At 44.1% G+C, this 21674-nt stretch overlaps 1 protein-coding gene across 1 annotated transcript in view; it reads left to right on the top strand.

Moving 5' to 3' along the window:
- The first annotated feature begins 2055 nt into the window (after positions 1-2055).
- LOC122662882 (phospholipase D delta-like) overlaps positions 2056-21674 on the top strand; it is an 85750-nt gene continuing 66131 nt past the window's right edge. Inside the window, exon 1 of the mRNA XM_043858589.1 lies at positions 2056-2286. Within this exon, the coding sequence (XP_043714524.1) occupies positions 2056-2286 (231 nt within the window). The remainder of the gene's footprint in view (positions 2287-21674) is intronic.

Here is a 21674-nt window from a genome sequence, read left to right as displayed (position 1 = left end):
CGTAGTCTTGTAATTTGTCTTTCTTTGTTGGGGGTCATGGTGTTGGTAGGGTTTAAGTTCTCACTGTTGCTCTGTTTATGGCTAAACTATGCTTTGTTGGTTTTAAGGTTGAGGATTGCAAACTATCAATAAGATCATTCCTAATTTGATTTTCTTTCTTGTGAACCGTGTTGATGCAATTGTGATGTAGAAGTAATCCAGGACTATGCTCAGTGTCTGCTCCTTAGATTTGGTGTATCTGTCATAAAATATTGTCAGTGTCTGGATAATTCATGTGGAAAAGCAAAGCATCGTTGAGATCCAAATGGTAAATGGAAGCTATAATAACTAAAACAATCAATACAGAAATTAACAAAAAGCAAATAATAGGTTATTTCTCTGTAATATTTCATTATGTTTGATAATTTCTGGGATTTAATGTTGTGCAAGGAATCTATAGCATTGCACTCTTGGCAAGAGTATAACTGATATTTTCTTAATATGCTGTTATTTTTGTTGTTTGTGCAGATTCTGTTCCTTTTTTTTGAGTTGACTCTAAGAAGTTCCATAAGTTGAGGACAATGTTCATCATAGAGAACAAAAGGTTTTCTAGTTGGGCTACCTAGATTTCTTCTCTAGGCTGTCCAACTTCAGCCATTTGGAGGGATGGTGTGGCTGATCCTCACTGCCCATTAGATTGGGGACCCTCTAGATTGGATGAGGAGTTTTTTGTTGTTGTCATTTGCTGTATGCCAAACCATTTATTAGTAATATTCCTTCTCATTTATTTTAAATCTTCTAATTGAAAAACGATCGAAGGAAAGGACTCCATATGCTGTGGTGGCTGGAATTTACAACATGGTTCGGTGGCCAACATATGGAGTGGTTTTAGACTGCCGACTAAACTACAATGTGGAAGATTTGAAGGTCAGCTAGATTTTGTTAGGTGAGGCACCTAGCAAATCTGGCAACACTCATGCACATACAATGTTTGAAGGAATTATTTTCCTTTTGTGTTTTCCTAACACTAATCCTTAAACTTTGTTTCCTTATTGCCTGCATCTTTTAACATTTTTATCTTTTCCCCCTTCCCCCTGGAACAAAATCAGACCCAATTCTCTCTCTTTTTAACTGTTGCAATTTCTAGGAAGCTTATCTTTGTATCTTGCAGTCTCTTTAATACCACTCCTTATTAGGAAATCTATGTTCTTTACCAACCTAACAAGGTGTCACTTCAAATAGTTTAGTTCGACAGAAACTATTAGATCAAGAGCTTTTTATAAGGGGCACTGGGGCACAGTCATTTTGTTATAGCTGAGACCAATCTCGTCATCCTCTCAGCATCTGTCCCAACTATCTGGGTCTGATCCATGATTCCTGTTCTGCAGTTTCAATCTACCAGGTCCATGTCATCCATCTGTGTAAACCACAATATTGAATGGATAGCTTTCTTTAAGTGCTATAATGGCATAATCATGTTGTAGTAGCTAGCTCAATCATGTTATATCTCAGTGCTTGCCCAATTATCTGGATCTGAGCCATGAATCCTGTTCTGCTTTACAATCTCCCTTACCTGTCTCTCTTTGAGCCTTTGACCTGTAATAATGGTTTCTGCTAGCTAGTGCTTCCACCAATAATGGCATTCATTGAACACAAAAAGAACATCTTAATTGCCTCCTTTGTTTTATGGTTAAATGGATATACAACTAGGTTAGATGCAATTCCATCTGATTCTCATTCTAATCTTGGTAATCATTCATAATCTCAAAAAGCATATTCTCTGCTACGTTTCATTTTATGTAAATGATTCCATTGATTAGATGATGACAATGTGAAAGACACAGGCACATTGAAGACATATATACCAATCATCTGCCATTCTACTCAGCCATATCTTTTTATATACGAACATTTTGTACCTGAAATGTGGCAAACCTATCGTTTACATGGCCCGTTTGGATAAAGAAATAATTCCTGGGGCTTTTTGAGCTTTATAACTTGATTTCTTTGCCTTGGTTTCTAATTCCTGTTGATGTTCCTTACAGATAAATTTACACAACTCTATTCAATGATGACATGCTAAGATTGATTCTTACTGGTTTCTGCGTTCAGGTTGTTGGGACCCTCTTTACACACCATCAGAAATGTGTGCTAGTGGATACACAAGCATATGGAAATAACCGAAAGATAACTGCATTTTTGGGGGGTCTTGATCTTTGCGATGGTCGCTATGATACTCCTGAGCACAGACTGTTTCGCGATCTTGACACTGTATTTGATAATGATTTTCATAACCCTACATTCCCTGTGAGATTTCTTCCATTCTTATATTCTTTTTTTTTTTCTTACTTTTAATACATCTCCCACCTTTTCTTCCCCCTTTTTTGGGTTGATGTAAAAAGTGTCAGTGTCTCATTTTTTTGTTGTTTCTGTTCATAACTTCATGTCTCAGAGCTTGGTAGGTACCTTCTATGTTTCTCAAAGTAAATGTGATGCAGGTAGGGATCCAAGTCTCCAACATCCTGCTGTAATGGGCCCAATAAATCTGAGAGTTAAGAATAATATAAGTAACAGACTCTTTGATCAGATTTTCAGAACAAGGAAAAGAAATAATATAGGTGAAGATTCAGGAAAAAAAAAGGAGAGGAGATAATAGTATCAAAATTAGAAGGAACATAAGTGTCATAGGCAAGTGTGTGAGCCTTGGCGCAATGGTTAAGTTGTGCTATTGCAACCTGTTGGTTGCGGGTTCAAAACTTGGAAACAGCCTCTCCTGTGAAGCAGGAGTAAGGCTGCGTACATTTGCCCTTCCCAGATCCTGCAATAGTGGGAGCCTCGTGCACTGTGTTGCTCTTTGCTCATGTGTCATAGGCTTTGATGTGGATTTACTCCTGCAGCTCAGATCTTAAGTTGACATATAATATAAGAAATATGAGGATGATAGAATATAGGAAATGAGAAGAATTCTTAGGCTAGAAGAAAGTGGAGGGAGATAAAAGGAAAGAAAAACGATAACAACCACCCTAACAATCTCATATTTTCACTATCACAAAGCCCCCTCAAAATCATTGATGATTACATTCCTTAATATAAGACTAACTTTGACTGTCCAAAAGACTCCCAAAACTAACAAACTACTGACTCTTGGATGCTTAACAGCTGGAAACCTAACTAGAGTACGTATTGAATCTTTTAAGTAATTAACTAGCAGTTGGAACCCACCTTTACTCAATTGGATGCTTATAGTTATAAGAGATTCAATCATTTGGTCATCACTCGAAGAAGCAAAGCAAAAAAGGGGGGGATAAAAAGAAAGATCGATTGACAAAAGAGAAATAATTTACAAGATATGATCCATCTGTATTTAACATTTAACGTATCTATTCAAAATATTGAACCTAAAAAGAACACAAATAGACTTCTAAGATACAATTCAACACGTCTGACCTAACCCCTGTAGACATTAGGCTGAGCCCAACAATTAAATAAGGAAGATTAAAGAAAGGACTGTAACAATAGAGCAAGTAATAAACCAGAGAGAAGATGGGAGAGACTGCCAAGAGAAGACACAGGCTTCCTTAGTCAGTCTCTCCCCCTCTCAGTTATATAATAAGGAAATTACATCCTAATGGAAGTAGGAAACTTCCCAAATCTAATTACCCGAAAATAGAAACTTAGGAATTAGAAGTCTGCGGAAGATTCCCTAACACCTAAGGAACAATAAATAATAACTTGTGATGTGTACATGACACATGTACCCCAAGGTACATATGGGTCATGTACCCCCTAGTAACATGAATTGATACACAAGTAACTTTAACATTCCCCCCCAAGCTGGAGCATACAAATCACCCATGCCCAGTTTGAAACACCCATTTCTGAAAGTAGGGCCAAACAAGGGCTTGGTAGAGATATCACCAAGCTGATCAGTGGAAGTAATGAAGGGAGTAACAATCAAGCTGCTTATGAACCAATAATGGAGCAGCAGGTATAGCAAGTCACAGAGGTGGCAGCAAGATATAAGTATAGCCCCGGTAGAACAATGGTAGTAACAGTGGTTCTTTTGGACAGCAGAATCTGTCAAAAATAGTAGCAGGTAGTAGAGACAGCAGTAGAGAACAGATATCAATCAACATGCACTAGCACCATCCGGTAGGGTGTACCTTTAGGAACCCAGAACTGAAGGTCAGAATGACCTGAAATCAGAACCGAAAAAGGTACTATAGCAGGGGAGACAAATCCCGAAGTATTAGCCTGATCAGGTAGGAGGATCAAGAGATATAAACTAATCACTAGGTCTGCAATTTGACCTAAAAATAGAGCATCCGCAAGGTGAAAGGAGAAAATAAATTCCAGAAGATGAAGCCACAAGTTGATCCCCAGATTTTGATCGAATGTACCTCTAGATGATAGTAAGTAGCTCCAAGAATATGAACCTCATCAGCTGGCAGGGTAGAAAGTAACTTGAATTTCAATATACTGGAAGAAAGCCCAGATTTAGAAACCGCAGACTTCTAATCCCTAAGTTTCTATTTTGGTGTAATTAGATTTGGGAAGTTTCCTACTTCCATTAGGATGTAATTTCCTTATTATATAAAACTACCGAGAGGGGGAGAAACTAAGTGTGGAATTCTGTGAATACTGGCTTCATCAATGTGACCATAGCCATTGATCAAGGACACAATTACCCCTAGGACAATTTTACCCTTGAACCCATATTACAACACTCCCCCTCAAGTTGGTGCATACATATCAAACATGCCCAACTTGCTAATTATAGGAAAAAATAACTTAGTACTGATTCTTTTGGTAAGGACATCAGCCAGCTGTTCACTAGACTGAATAAATGGAATACAAATTATCCATTGTTCCAACTTCTCTTTGATAAAGTGCCGGTCAATCTCGACATGTTTGGTACGATCATGTTGAACCGGGTTGTGAGCAATGCTGATTGCAGACTTGCTGTCACAGTAGAGCCGCATAGGAAGATCAGCATGCATCCACAAATCTTGAAGAAGCCCCTTGAGCCAAAGAAGCTCACAAATACCCTGTGCCATAGCTTGGAACTCCGCTTCAGCACTAGATCGAGCCACAACAGCTTGCTTTTTGCTTCTCCAAGTAGTTAGGTTTCCTCCAACAAATGTGCAATACCCAGATGTGGACTTCCTATCATCGGGATTGCTAGCCCAATCTGCATCAGTGTACGCTTCTATCCGGAGATGGCTATGTGGAGAGAACAAGACTCCTTTCCTAGGAGATGACTTGAGGTAATGGAGTATTCTGTATACTGTTTCCAAGTGAAAAGAGTGAGGATCATACATGTATTAGCTGACAAGGCTTACAGCAAATGTGATATCTGGCCGGGTATGTGAGAGGTAGATCAATCGGCCAACTAACCTCTGATAACTGCCTTTGTCCACTGGGTCACCTTCCTTACTCTTCAAATGTGTGTTGGGCTCAAGAGGGGTATCTACTGGTTTACACCCATGCATCCTTGTTTCTTTCAATAAATCTGAGGTATATTTCCTTTAAGAGAGAGATATGCCCTTAGCTGAATAGGCAACCTCAATCCCTAAGAAGTACCTTAATCTACCCAAATCTTTGACTTCAAATTTTGTGCCCAAATAAGTCTTCAACTTCTGGATTTCATGTGCATCACTGCCTGTGATCACTATGTCATCAACATAGACAATTAACATTGTCACTTGCTGTCCTATCTTCTTAACAAACAATATATGATCAGCATTGCTCTGCTTATACCTATAAGCAATCATCGCCTTATGGAACCGGCCAAACCAAGCCCCTGGTGACTGTTTCAGAGCATGTAGGGCCTTTTTCAGCTTACATACCTTTCCCTGAGTTTTTGAAGAAGTAAAACTAGGAGGTATCTCCATGTAGGCATCTTCTTCCAAGTCTCCATGCAAGAAGGCATTCTTCACATCAAGTTGCTGGAGTTCCCATCCTTGATTCACAGCACAAGAGATAATAACCCGTACAGTATTCATCTTTGCTACAGGAGCAAAGGTCTCTTGAAAGTCAATTCCTTGAGTTTGAGTAAACCCTTTGGCAACAAGTCTTGCTTTGTACCTTTCCACTGAGCCATCAGCTTTGTGCTTCACAACAAAGACCCATTTACAACCAACAAGTTTTTTTCCTAGTGGAGGACTCACCAAATCCCAAGTCTGATTTTTCTCAAGGGCATGCATTTCTTCATTCATCTCATCCTTCCATTTCTGTTCGGCTATTGCCTCTTGCCAATTGTTAGGGATGGAAACAGAGGATAAAGAAGATACGAAGGCATGGAAAGCAGGAGTTAGTGAGCTGTATGACACAAAGTTGGAAATAGGATACAATGTGCAACTCCTCTTTGATTTTCGAACAGCAATGGGTAAATCAAGACCAGGATCAAGAGGATGCTTACCAGAAATCTGACTAGGAGCAAGATTTGGAGCAAGAACAGATGCCGATTGAGTAGGATCAGTGGTGGTGGTCTCTTTGTATGGAGGGCCGTCCAGAGAAAAATCAGTTCCCCGAGTGTGCACATTTTTTTGCTGTCCCACTTCTTGTTCTTGACTTGTAACTCCATCTTCTAATTCAACAAAAGCATCCTCTATAGTAGGTATCTCAATGTCTAGAGGAGCAATCAGCAGGACCTCTTCACCTCTTATAATCTCCCCCTGCAGAGGTTCCGGGCTGTTTAAAGTAAGCCTCAAACTCCCGGAACACTACATCCATAGTGACAAACACTTTTCGGGTAAGAGGATGATAGCATTTATACCCCTTCTGGGTAGCAGAATAACCAAGAAATATGCATCACAATCCCTTGAGATCAAACTTGCTGTGTACATGGTGATTCCTGGCAAACACGACACAACCAAAGACTTTGGGAGACACAACAAAAGTCGATTTCCCACAGAGCACATCCAAGGGGCAGCGGCCATCCAAAACATGGGAGGGAAGCCGATTGATAAGATATGTAGCTGTAAGAACAACAACACCCCAAAAACGAGGAGGAAGAGCCATAGTGAACATAAGAGAACTAGCAACCTCCAAAAGATGTCGGTCTTTGCGTTCAGCCACCCCATTTTGAGCGGGAGTGTCAACACAAGAGGTTTGATGAATGATCCCAAGGCTGTCCAAATATGACCGGAAGGCACCATCCATATTCTCCTGTCCATTATCCGACCGGAGAATCTTGACTTTGGCATCGAACTGTGTCTCGACCATCTTATGAAATAAAGTGAAACATGTGAAGACGTCACTTTTACCATGCATCAAATACACCCAAGTCGTCCGGCTGAAACAGTCAATGAAAGTGACAAACCATCGAAACCCAGAGCTAGAGACACAATGGGCAAGGCCCCACACATCAGAATGTATCAAACCAAAAGGACGCAAGCTTCTATTATCAGAAATTGGAAAAATGCTTCTAGTTTGCTGTGCCAAAGTGCAAGCATCACAAGAAAAATTATGTTTATTACATCGTTTCACTTAAGTAGGAAATAAATCCGACAAAACACCAATCGGAGGATGGCCCAAATGACGTTGCCAATTATTCAATTTAAAAAGTGCAAAATCAAAATCAGAAGATGTAGGCTGAGATGTCGAAGCTGCCCGGAAACCGTCAAGCACGTACAGACTACCAACCACTTTACCACATGCAATCGTACTGTCCGTTGCCAAGTCCTGAAATAAACAATGGGTTAGAAAAAATGTTACCTTGCAGTTTAAATCCTTTTTTTTTTTTTTTTTGGGATGAATAAGAATTTAAATTTCGAAGAAAAAAGAGGGAATATACAAGCCCAAGGGCAACAAGCCGAAGCTAGGGGCTAGCTAGGGCTCAAAATAGAAGTAGGGAGGCCCCAGGAGACAACAATGAGCCTGTTCCTCGGGGAATCCATCACATCACAAAGGGGGAGGGATCTAACTTTATATGAGACATCAAAAAAGATGGCTTTCCAAATCGAGTCAAAGGAGCGGGATTTGGATGTCCATCTTCTAAGGTTGCATTCCATCCAAAGATGGGAGATAGTGGCACAAAAGGCAAGCTTGCCAACCGAGTCATAAGTCGATTTCCCACCGAAAGTCATGTCAATCCAAATCCATTCCCTGCTGAGAGGAAGGGGAGTGCGCCGACCAGGCCAACAGTGGCGAAGAATACAAGACCAGATGGAGGAAGCAAAGGGGCAAGTGAAGAAAAGGTGATCGACATCTTCAGTCCCATTCCAACAGAGACAGCAGTTGGGGTGGACCTGAATATGCCGATGAATAAGGAAGGCCTGAGTAGGAAGGCAGCTAGCAAGGGCACGCTAAGCAGTGAGGCTATGTCTAGGAATGTGGCCACGAAACCAAACAACTCTATGCCAAGGACAAGGGGTCCCTCTATGTCTAACGAAATCCCGAAGTGAGAGTTGAATCTGCCCGTATGGGATGGGAGCCAAAAGATGGTGTCACCTCTACCTCGATGGCCAGGGGGAATGGGGGGGAGGGAGCTCCAAAGGTTGGCGAGGGGGGAGGGGAGATGGGAGGGGACCAAGAGCCGCTGGTAATGATAGTATCAACATGGGAAAATCTGTCCAATCCGGAGGAGTAGATATCCCGGGGGCTGACGATAGAAGAGAGGACACCAGAAGGGTGCCACTTGTCTAGCCAGAGCAAGGTGGTCGCACCATCATCAATCCTGCACAAAATGGCGTCCCTGGCTAAATGTCTCACCTGTAAAATTTTGCGCCAAACCCAGGAGGAGTCAAACCTTGGTCTAACAGACCAAATGGAATCTCTGTGGAGGAGCCCAGCATACACCCACGAAGTCCATATGGAAGATCTGTTGGTGAGGATCTTCCAGATAAGTTTGATTGACCCAGCAGTGTTGATATATTTTATTCTCCTAAGCCCAAGGCCTCCTTAAGATTTTGGGACACAAAGGGAAGCCCAGCTCATAGGATGAAGGAACCTGGCAGAGTCCACACCTTTCCAAAGGAAAGCACACATAATCGATTCTGCCGCCTTGATGGTGGCCTTCGAGAGGCTAAAAACACCACTCCAGTAAATGTAGCAAGACTGAAGCACCGATCTGATGAGCTCGAGGCGACCTGCATAGGATACAAGCTTAGCTTTCCAAAGCTGCAACCTCTTACGAAGGAGATCCAGGATGGGGGAGCAGTGGTGGGCAGAAAGTCTGGCAGGGATGAGGGGAAGGCCAAGGTAACGGACAGGGAGGGTGCCAATGGTGAAGCCGGTGAGGGAGGAGAGGGAGGCTTTGGTGGTGTCCGAAACTCCGGCTAGGAAGATCTGGGACTTTAGCAGGTTAATGCGAAGACCGGAAAGGCCCTGGAAATGGTTGAGGGAGGACATGATGGATCCAATGGAGAGAGGGTCAGCCTTAGAGAAGATCATGAGGTCATCCGCGAAGGCAAGGTGAGTCAGGTTGGTAGGTTTACACTTAGGAATGGGGGAGATGAGGTGGAGGTCGGTTTTGGATTGAATGCTGCAAGAGAGAACCTCAAGGGACAGGTAAAAGAGAAAAGGGGAGAGGGGGCACCCTTGTCGGATGCCGATCGAGGAGGGGAAAAAACCAGCAGGACTGCCATTCAGGAGAACAGAGAAGCGGAGAGTGGAGATACAGGAATGGATCTAGTTGACAAAAATGGGGGGAAGGGACATCTTGAGAAGAACTTGTGAGATGAAGTCCCAACGGATGGAGTCAAAAGCCTTGTGGATGTCAATTTTTAGAAGGGTAGCAGGAGAGTGGGATTTGCGGTCAAAGCCTCGAACAATTTCCTGGCAAAGGATGATGTTGTCCGAGATGCTTCTCCCAGCAATGAAGGCAGATTGGTTGGAGCTGACAAGGGTATCTATGACAAGGCTGAGCCGATTGGCAAGGATTTTAGCGATAAACTTGTAAAGAAAATTATAAAGGGAGATGGGTCTGAAGTCGGACATGGATGAAGCTCCAGAAGACTTGGGGATGAGACAGAGGAAGGTATGGTTGATATTTTGGATCTAATGGGGGTTGAAGAAGAAGCTCTTTATGGCACTGATAAGCTCGACCCCAATGATATCCCAGCAAGTGGAGAAGAATCCTATGCTGAACCCATCAGGGCCTAGAGCTTTACTAGCCTTATGAGAGCGGACAGCGGAGGTGATTTCGGAGTCGGAGGGGATGGAACAAAGGGAGTTGAGAAGGTGAGGGGGGAGGAATTTGTTGATAAGGTCATTAGGGAGGGGAAGATGGGAGGCGGGGGGCAAAAGATACCAGTAAAACAGTTCACAGCTTCGGTTTTGATGGCATCAACAGAGGAGAGGACCGAACCACTGGAGGAAGTAAAAGAGAGGATGGAGTTGGAGTTAGAGCAGGCCTTGAGGGAGCGGTGGAAGAAGGCGGTGTTTGAGTCGCCGAGCTTAAGCCATTTGATTCTGGATTTCTGCTTAAGAAAGCTTTCCTCTTGGGAGAGAGCGGAGGCGAGGTCAAAGGCAGCTAGGATCTCCTCTTAGACCAGGGAGGAGTTGAGGGGGTCAGCCTAGAGACGGAGCTGGATGGAGGAGAGAGTTTCCTGACAAGCGGAGACACGAGAAGAAATGTTGCCAAAGGTGGAGGAATTCCAAGCTTTGAGAGCCACCTTGACATTTTTGAGCTTTTTGGAGAAGGCAAGGAGGGGGTAGGAAAAGGATGCACTGGGATGTTCCAAGCCGCTTGGACAAGGGGAAGAAAACCAGAGTGGGAGGACCACATGTCAAAGAACTTGAAGGGCTTTGGGCAAAAAGAAAGGTAAGGAAGGACAAAGAGAGATATGAGAGAGTGGTCAGAGAGGCCAGGAAGGTCAAAGAAAGCATAGGAGGAAGGAAGGGAGTAAAGCCAAGGGCCATTGACAAGAACTCTGTCTAGCTTGCAGGCAACTCCGTCTGAGCCAGAGCGCTTGTTGTGCCAAGAGAGATCAGCACCCGACCATCAAAGATCGTTTAGCCCAGAGTCTTCCAGGTAGGAATTAAAGGCTGCAACGGCTTGGTGGTCGATAGGAGAACCACCCAACTTTTCGTGGCTGAAACGAACGACGTTGAAGTCACCTCCAATGCCCTAGGGGGAGGAACCAACAGAAGAAGAGATGGAACGGATATCCTCCCAGAGAGGGATTCTATCGGGATGGCAGTTGAGGGCATAGACCATGGTGAAGAAGAAGAGATGGTTGTGGAGGTGATCAGAAATGGAGAGATGGAGAAACTGGGAGGAAGAGGAGGAGACCGAGATATGGAATTTTGTGGGATCCCACAGAACCCAAATGCGGCCAAGGGCGGAATGGTCATAATTGGAAAGGAAGGACCAAGAGGGGGCCAGAGAATGAGCAATGCGGGACGAGTTTTGCTCGAGCACTTTAGTTTCAAGGAGACAGCAAAGGGGGGATTTGGAGGTCCTGAGGCGAACACGGATTTCAGCTTGTTTGGCCGGAGCATTAAGCCCTCGGACGTTCCAAATGGTCCAAGGGATCATGAGAGGGGAGGAGGGGGGGCAGCCAACCAGTGGAGGAAGTAACTCTGGTCCTCGGAGGAACACTACGGGGTCGGAGACGGTAAACACTCAAGGGGGGGAAGCAAACCAGGGGGAGGGGGGGTCAAAAGAACCTGCAAGGGGGGTTGGAACTGGTTCGGTGATGTTTTGGTTAAGGGCAAAAAAAGGGTTGGGGTTGGTTCGGTTGGGTTCTTGAGGGTTTTGGGAAAGAGGGGATAAATGGGTTTAGGAAAAGTGGGGGTAAATGGGTAAATGGGTCGGGTTAACATGGGACAATTTTAAGTAGGATGGGACAAGGGGGGACCCACATGGAAAGGTTGACTGGGAAGTTTGGGGGGCAGGGGACAACGATGGGGTTAGGTGAGAGCTCAAAATGGGGGGGGGGGGTTTAAAGGTGTACTAGTGGAAAGCTCCAAGTCTTTCAACACAAAAGGGGGAGAGGGCGAAAGTTGAATTGCAGGTGGGTTTGCAGAGCTGGGTTGCAGGCCATCGCAAGGGATCTCCCAGGGCTCCTGAAGGACCGGAGAGATAGCGACATCGCAGGCGGCATCAGGATAGAGGTCCAAGAGCGCAGCGAACCTGTTGCGGCCAGCGTCAGATGGGCTTCGTGGTAGGTGAGCCTCGGTTAACTCACCAAGCGCCTGAGCCTCGTCTGGTTTCCGTTGTCTTCTCCGGTGGCGGTTCCTATGCTTTTTCCGGCCACCAGAAGTGTCTTCAGTAGCATCTAAGGCAAACGCAGCGGTGGACTCAATCGCGCTGGGAGCAGCGAGAGGGCCAGCATCACCCGTAGCTGCGATGGGGTCCAACGAGGTGTCTTCAAAAGCATCGAGAGAACCAACAGTAGTGGGGCCAATTAAGGAGGTCTCAGTGCCAGCAGTATTCAAGGACGAAACCAGCACTTGGACGACGGATGAAGCAGGTAAATGATCAACTGCGAGAGTCTCAGCCTCAACCAGAGGAGACATGAGCTTTTTGGAAGGTAGGGAGCCTGAAACACAGCTCTTGGAGGTGTGACCGAATACTTTGCAGACAGAACAGTGGTGGGGCAGGCCTTTGTAGAGGACACGCTGAGAGAAGGAGTACCCATCTTCTTCCTGGATGGTGATGAAGTCCGGAGGGGTATCTTCTGCACAGAGTTCGATGCAAATACGAGCAAAGGAGAGCCTATCCATTCTCTTGGTGAGCTCGTCGGAGAAGAGGGGGTTGCCGATGGTCGATCCGACGATGCTAAGACCAGAGGGGCACCAGTAATGAAAGGGGAGCCCAGGAAGGTTGATCCAAATTGGAATGAGCTTGAGGTCGATCCTGTTGAGGGAGGAACGATGGTCCCACTGCCGGAGATAAATCTGCTTCTTCCCAATCTGCCAGGGGCCACCTTCTAGTGCACGAGCCTTATCGGAGTCATCGGAGAATTTGAAGACGAACAATCCACTTGACAACAAGTAGATGAAGACTGTGCCAGCAACTTTCCATTGCTTCAGAAGGGAGGACTTGACAACATGGAAAGGGGGACGGCTGCCCAGGAAATACCCCACAAGGTAGCTTTGCCACTTAGAGATTTCTTCATCGAGCAACCCTTTGGGACAGAACCCAACCTTGGCATCATCAAGGGAGGTAGGAGGTACAAAATGGAGATGATGTCCAGCAGGTTTAGCAGAGGAACTATCGGAGAAAAGGGAGGACCAGGGTTTTCCAGACAGGGTACAATTGTCGACAACAGGGGGGAAGAGGGAGGGTCTGGAAGAGAAGCAGGGGTGACGGCAGCGATAGGAGCTGCCGGAGAAGGGGATAGCTTTTCAGAGGGTCCGCATCAGATAAACCCGCGAAGTTAGTTTTTATAAATTGAAGGATTCAAGCAATAGGACATGATTCACAGCAAGGAGAAGAAGAAGAAGAGAGCAGTTTAAATCCTTAGTTATGCTACTAATGGAAAGCAAATTAGTAGTGAACTTCGGAACATGTAACACAGATGAAAGGTTAAGAGAGGAAGAACACTGCAAAGATCCCTTTCCCGAGATAGGAGAAAGAGACCCATCAGCAACACGAACCTTACCATGACCAGATAAAGGAAAATATGTGGAATAAAAAGAGGAAGAACCGGTCATATGGTCGGTTGCCCCTAAGTCAATTACCCAAGAATCGGGCATGACCGAGGTGCAATTCCCACCAAATGAAATACCTATGGAAGAAGGTGCATTGGGATTAGTAGGCAGAGACAGAGCCGAGGCAGCCATGGAAGGAGATTCAGATGCCGAAGAAGATGTGTCCAAACGATTCACCATATCCCGTAAATTTTGCAAATCCGCCATAACCTGTGAAAGAGAAGGATCAGGCTGGTCCTCAGTAGTTGCCTAATGAGCACATCTGCTATTGGGCCGATTGGAGCCACCCCTCCCACGCCCGTGAGTGTCTACAGGGCAACCATGAAGCTTACAACATCAGTCCTTCGTATGCTATTCCTTTGCACAGTGATCGCATTTAATGGGAGGGCGATCACCAGATGGCCGATCAGTACTAGCAGAACGGGAAGAGCCCCCACGGGAAGGCTGTGAACTAGAAATAAGAGCCGAGCGCTCCTGAGTAACAGGGTGAACTATGGCTGTACGTCTACTGTCCTCAGCCGAAAGAATCGCATAGGCCTGTTCAAGAGTTGGGAGAGGTTCCCGATTCAAAATATTCGACCGGATATGATCAAACTCAATATTCAGGCCGACCAAGAAATCAAAGACGCGTAAACCATCCTCCTACTTTCGGTAGGCCGTGGCATCAACATCAGTGATTACAGTGAAGGTGCCCAGAAAATCCAACTGCTGCCACATCGTACACATGGTATTGTAATACTGAGAAAGTGTCAACTCCAGCTGTTTTGTAGAGTGGATTTTTTTACGGAGTTCATAGCATTGTAAACTGAAGCGTGCCCTCTATGGATTGAAGCAACCACCTAGAGCTTGGTTCGGTAGATTTCACAAGGCTATGCTTTTTGTGGGATACAAGCAAAGCAATGCTGATCATACCTTGTTCGTCAAACAAGTGGGTGATAAGGTAACTAACCTCATAGTCTATATTGATGATATTGTAGTGACCGGCAATGATGGTGATGAGATGAAAAACTTGAAGCTGTTCCTTGGCCGTGAGTTTGAAATAAAGGTTCTGGGGACTCTAAAATTTCTTTTGGGGATAGAGGTTGCTCATTCTTCAAAGGGCATTTTCCTGTCTCAAAGAAAGTATGTCCTAGATCTACTGTCAGAAACTGGGCTGCTAGGGTGTCATCCTTCAGACACTTCCAGTGAAGCTACTACAAAACTCAAAGAAAAGGGAGGCGAACCAGTTGACAAAGGTCGTTATCAGAGATTGGTGGGCAAATTTATCTACCTCTCTTACACTCGACCAGACATAGCCATTGCAGTTAGTATGGTCAGCCAGTTTATGCATGACCCTCATTCCTCTCATATGGAGGCAATCCTTCGCATTTTACAATATTTAAAGTCTTCTCTAGGAAAAGGAATACTTTTATCTCCCCATGGTCATCTTAAGGTTGAAGCTTATACTGATGCAGATTGGGCTAGTTTAAGTGATAGGAAATCCATCTCTGGATATTACTCGTTTGTAGGTGGGAACCTTGTCACTTGGTGTAGTAAAAAACAGAATGTGGTGGCAAGATCTAGTGCTGAAGCAGAGTTCCGTGCGATGGCTCATGGAATCTGTGAATTGTTGTGGCTTAAGGGGTTGTTGCAAGACATTGGGGTTGCTGTCCAACTTCCAATGATGTTATATTGTGACAATAAGGCTGCCATTAGCATCGCTCATAATCCTGTCCAGCATGACCGAACTAAACATGTGGAGGTGAACAGACATTTCATCAAGGAGAAGCTAGAAGCTGGGCTAATCTGTGTTCCCTATGTGAAGTCTATTTATCAGCTAGCTGATGTGTTCCCAAAGGGGTTGAGTGGCAAAGTATTTCATCCCATTTTAGTCAAGTTGGGCATGTGTGATATTTACGCACCAACTTGAGGGGGAGTGTTAGAATGTATGGGCCAGAATACCGTGGGGGTATCCTGGACCTTTCATTCATTTATTTTCTTCCTTTTTTCTGTTCAGCCTATGTTGGCTATGTAAGGGCATATATGTCCATGGTATTTGTTTCTCTTTATTATAAATAAAGAGCTTTAGGGATCATATCGATTCACTCAAGCATTATTCCCCAAACCTATTTTGTTAACATGGTATCAGAGCAGGCAGGGGTCACAGTATCGAGTCCCCCTGGGCTGGGAGCAGGCAGGTGTTAAAAAATTATTTATCCAACCTGTCCCCCTTTGGATAGTCCGCCGTGTTAGAGCTCCTGTATGATGTACATATATTGTTTCCTCCCTTTCCTATAAGGTCGGCCTTTTAGAGGAAGCGGTTCCAACAATTCCCAACCTGAGAATAAGTATCTTTGGCTGTCTTCCATATTTTTGCAGCCGAATCAAGAAGGTATCGACCAGCAATTTCTTTGTTCATGGAATTAACCAGATACGACATGACCAAGAAATTAAAATTCATCCAGCGATCCTGAGCAGAACCAGCCTCGGTAGGCCTGACCATAGTACCGGTGATGTAGCCAGACAGGCCACGGGAACCAATAGCAAACAAACAGGAACGAGAGCACATAAGATAAATGCTGCCATTTAACTTGATGGTGTTCACCGGAAACGGAATAAAGTCACGTTGCGACGAACCATCAAAACCAGAAGAAGCAGAAGTGATCTCCGAAACGTCAGGCATGTTAGCTGGAAAAAATAGTGCAGAATCCAAAAACAAGGCCTCCAAAAATAAATTAGATCATAAGGAGGGAAAAAGAGGACCCTCGGTGAGAGTCAACTCACCACCAAGGGTGGGGAAAAAAATAACGGCAAGGGGAGAGAGCCTCTCGAGAGAAAAAAAGGAAGGCGAGAGGCCTGCGGGGCTGGTGGTGAAGGCGAAAGGAGGTGGGGGGCCCTGCAGGAGCTGGTGGTGGTGGTGGAAGGAGGCGGAGGGCCTGGCGGAGGTGGCGGTAGGTGGTGGAGGGACCTACAGGGGCTGGCGAGGAGGGCTGGTGGTGGTGGCGGAGGGTTGGCGGAGGGTGGAGGAGGCTGGCGGTGGTGGCTGTCCTTAAGGCAGAATCACGAAGGAGAAGAGAGAGAGAGAAAAAAGAGAAAAAGGGTAAATTTCAATTCCCATATTCCCATATTATTTTGGGCTCTGATGCCATGTGGAATTCCGTGAATACTGGCTTGATCAATGTGACCATAGCCATGCTTTATTTATAATATGATAGAGAACATTCTAGAATAGGTACAAGGATATAATTACCCTTAGGACAATTTTACCCTTGAACCCATATTACAACACTAAGGAAGCCTACGCCTTCTCTTGGAAGTCTCTCCCATCTTCTTCTTCGCACCAGCACAAGTAGCCGGATATGTATGGAAGATCCAAAGAGCACAGGTAGATCCAAGTCCAGCCGTCCAGATTCAGTTGTTAATCCAGCTGACCATACGAAGAAAACCACTAAACAAATAACAAAGCTCAGGCGCGTGCTAACATGCGCGGAAGGACTTGCTTGGTGGTTTTGACGCGTTAGCCATTGTATATAGTCGGGCCCTTGCTTGTTTCCGGAGTTTTCAAAGATGTGCTTGGTGGTTCTTATTTGCTCTATTGTTACATGTTATTATAGCATTAAATAAACCAGAGATCGATCCTCCTTTCATGTGGTTTTGAGTCTCTTCAGAGACAGGAATCGATATTGACTGCAGCACTCCTTGTGCTGCCTATCTGCTGCTATTGTCCTAGTTATTGACATTACAAATATGAACTAAGCATTCTACTTGTCATGTACCCCCTAGTAACATGAATTGGTAGACAACAAGTAACTTTAACAAGGACTATAATGGGTGAGCCTTGGTGCAACGGTTAAGTTGCGCTATTGCAACCATCAGGTTGCGGGTTCGAAACATGGAAACAGCCTATCCACGAAGTGGGGGTAAGGCTGTGTACATTTGCCCCTCCCAGACCATGCAGTAGCGGGAGATTCGTGTTAGGTAATCATGGGAACATCTCCATGGTTGCCCATGGGAAATCAATCATAGGAAATTTATGGGACAATTAAAAAAGATTGTTCTATCAATCTCTTTTTATATCCCGCAACAAACGCACAGGCTGCGGGCAGCGAGCGCAAGCCGCGGGCCACATGCACCAGGTGCGCAGGCAGCAAGGGCACGGGTTGGGCGCATGGCGCACAGGGGTGGGGCGTGCAGATGCAGTGAACAGCGCGGTCACCCCTGGGTGCCTTGGCCGCGGGGTCTCCTTTGCCCTGGGTACTCATGTAATTGGGGTTAATTTTGGGTTGCAACCCATGGTTGCAATCTCAACCAATCTCCATGGAATATTGTTATAGTGATCTAATCTCTATAAAACTTGGGAAAGAATCCCATAAAATAATACCATTCCATGGGAAAAAGAATCCATATAATTCTTGTTGGTCTCTCCCCAAAACAGATCAAGAAATCAAAACCATTCTTTACCAAAAGAATATAAATCTTGAAAAAACAAACAAGAGGAATGGTGTAGCCACACATAATTATAACAACTTGCAACAAATTATTCAATATCCATGGGCAGGAAAGGTTGATTAGATACCCCACTGTTAGGTCATCATGGGATCATCTCCATGGTTGCCCATGGGAAATCAATCATAGGAAATTTATGGTATAATTAAAAAAATTTGTTCCATCAATCTCTTTTTGAATCCCATAAGAATTAGGGTAAAAACAAGAAGAGAAAAGATCATCTCTTTCCATCCCATGCAAAAAGGAAACCATCCATATCCGAATGCGCAGCGGAAAGAGATTGATTCGGGTGTTCTTTCGCATCCCATGAATATCAAATAAAAGAAACTTAATGCATGATAAAACATCAAGATTTGCTAACTTGGAGAGCCTCAAGTGTTGCTCCTCCTCCAGATAATGGTTCTTCTCCCAATGAGCACATCAAGAAAACCCTTCTTAAATCTTCTTGATACAGCTTCTCCTAACCAGAAAGATCCAATCTTTCTGTAACCAAGGTTTCGAAAACCCTAAAACAGCTCACCATTCAAAAGAGCAAAAGAGCAAGAGAGAAGAGAGAGGAGAGAGAAATCGGGTAGAGGGGAGAGAGAGTGAGAATCAGCCAAGCATGCTTGGCCGACTCCTCTCCCTCTTATTTAAATAGGTGGGGCTCTTGATTAGTCCTTGTGAGAGTCTAACTGTCTCTCTCCTCAAGTTTGACTTGAAATAAAACTTGGGCTTTCCTGATAGGCTTCTAATTGGTGAAAAAGCAGAATCTAAAAGGGAATATAAATAAATTTAATCTCTAATGGACAATTAAATAATTGCATCACATTCATTTAAAATTAAATAAATAAATTATTAATTAGCAAATCCCAGAAATACCCTCGCATAATAACAACTTATTACACTCTAACCCTCCACTAATCAACATCATCATTATGGAATCTAGGGCATGTATCTCAATATTGCCAAACCCCATTCCATAGTATATGTCCATATCAGAGTATCAGTGTACATGATTGGAATCCGCAAAACGCGATTAAATACTTTAATCAAAACTATAAATATAATTTATCATTTGATGTGAAAATAAGTTTTGCAAAACCATTTCTAAAACGGTACTTGATCTCGATTCTCATCCGACCAACCACAGACAATCTATCATTGATGTTCCCCAATTGGGCAATGGAGACCATATTGAGTGACTCTTTCGATCACAAAATGTTTGCGGATTCTCAAAACACCGGCTTTGGTTCTCTTGAACCTTAGTCATTGATGGACCAAAAAATGCGTTCACATCGTGCAGTGACAAGGCCCTCTCAGAGTCTCAGGTACTGGGTCTCGGTGACACATGTCAATCCCAAACTTACATCTGGCAATAATGTTAGCTTTTAGAGTAGAAGAAAAGAAGAGAAGAAACTCCAAGAGAGCAGCCACGATTTTGGTTTGGTGTGTTATGTCTCAAAACAAGAGACTAACATGCTTATATTGAAAAGAATATATAATTACACACAGGCCCTTGGCTTTATACAAATGACACAAAGAATACATAAAAGAGGGGTTATGTACCTATATACCCTGATACAACTATTCTTAACACTCCCCCTCATGCTGGGTGGTATATGTCATACATACCCAACTTGTTTAATATAAAACTAAAGTGATGAGAGCTAAGTCCTTTGGTGAAGATGTCTTCCACTTGTTCATTTGTCTTCACAAAAGGAGTACAAATAGTCTTAGATTCTATCTTCTCCTTTATAAAGTGTCTGTCAACCTCAACATGTTAGAGTTATTAGAAGTTATGTTCTAAGGGTAGTTTGGGAACTAGCCTGTTGACTAGTTGCCCTAATATGTAATTTCTATCTTTTTACCTATTTACTCTTTACCTCCTTAGGGAGGTGTATGTAATTCTGTTATTTCTATTAGTGAAGCAATATAGGTGTGGAGAGGTCCCTCTCACACACACACATTACAACTCAAACATTCTCCTTCGCTTCCTCTTGCCTCCAAACTTCTCCTTCTCTCTTCTTCTTCCTTCTCCATCTTCTTCCTCTTCTATTACTTGTTTAGCTAATCTAAAACTCAACTTGGTATCAGAGCAGGTTTGAGAGTCTTGTTTTTAGCTCCTTTCTCCTATTCTTTTTCTTCTCTTTGAAACCCTAGGATACAAAGGGGTTCAAGGAGAAGATCCCTATGTAAACTGATTGCTGAAAGAGCATGGAATAGGTTCGATTTGACCTATTTGTGTGGTTGAAGCTGCTGTTTGAACTCTGTTGCAGGTCCCTTATGGTTTTGTAGCTCTTACAGCTAATACAGAAATTTCCGCCAGTCAGAAGTTGCAGCCCTTGTTTCTCTCTCATTTCAGATGTTTTTCAGCCTTGGAATAGCTCTTTGGAATCGCCCAAGAGTGCTTATCAGGCCCCTTAAGTCCCTCCTTGCAGCTTGAAGTATCTACTGGAACTCTCTCAGTTTTTTATGGAATCTCTGTTCTGCCCAGGTAAACCGAGACTGCACTTCCTCTGTGTTTTTTGTATTTGGGCTGCCCTATGCTGCTTTCTTAGTTGAAGAATGATAATGGCCATCTTGTTTGAGATCTTGGAGCTTTTTTAAGCTTGTATTACTTCTTGGAAAGTGTTAAGGACCAGCCTATATCTGTGTTTTTCCTTACTGGACTTTTTGTTTGGTATTGGACTCTTCTATTTGGGTTGAGTGTGTACTCCCCAACTGCTGTTTGTTATCTGTTTTATGGTCAAGTGCTCTTTCCCATATAATATGGCTGATACAACCACATCTGAGATTGGTTCGGCTGCTTCACAGCCCCTTCCCACAGCTCCTCCAGTTGTTTATGAGAGCATTCCTACACAGATCTCCTTTGTGAAGCTTGATGGTACCAACTACTTGGACTGGTCACACTCTGTGAGGTTGTCACTCAAGAGTAAAAGAAAACTGGGATACATTATAGGCACCATTACAGCTCTAGAGCCTGGTTCACCTACCTATGATCAATGGGAGGCCAACAATTCTGCAGTCATGACATGGTTAATCTTCTCCATGACTCCTGAGATTGGACGAAGGTTTATTAGAAAGGAAACTGCCAAGGCAATCTGGGACAGTGTCTCCCAGACGTTTGATAGAGTGGCTGACTCTGCCAAGGTCTATCAACTTCACCAAAAGATTAACGCCATGAGGCAGGGTAACAGGACCATTTCTGAATACTACAATACCTTTCTTACCCTGTTGGAAGAATATGACCACTACAGGGATCTCCACTTGAAGGATCCAGAGGATGAACCTAAGGTATACCAGACTCTTGAAAAGAAGCGTGTCTTCACTCTGCTTGGTGGTCTGAACCCTAACTATGAGCCCATCAGGCTTCAGATCTTAGGTCGATCTCCCTTTCCATCTCTTAGTGAGGTGTGTAGTTACTTACAGAGTGAGGAGACTCGGCGTGTTGCTATGGAACCAGCTCCAGTATCCTCTCTTGAGAGATCAGCTCTCTGCTCTAGTTCTTCTAGAGACACCCGTGGAGGTGGTAGAAGCCCAGGGCCTAACCGTGAGGTATCCAACACAGTGGAGATAGTTGGTGCCAGTGGAGTTGGTAGGGACAGATTTAAATGTGATCATTG

The sequence above is a fragment of the Telopea speciosissima genome, chromosome 5 (genome assembly GCF_018873765.1).
Source record: "Telopea speciosissima isolate NSW1024214 ecotype Mountain lineage chromosome 5, Tspe_v1, whole genome shotgun sequence".
In the NCBI taxonomy this organism is placed as follows: domain Eukaryota; kingdom Viridiplantae; phylum Streptophyta; class Magnoliopsida; order Proteales; family Proteaceae; genus Telopea; species Telopea speciosissima.
This window is presented reverse-complemented; position numbering and strand designations above follow the sequence as displayed.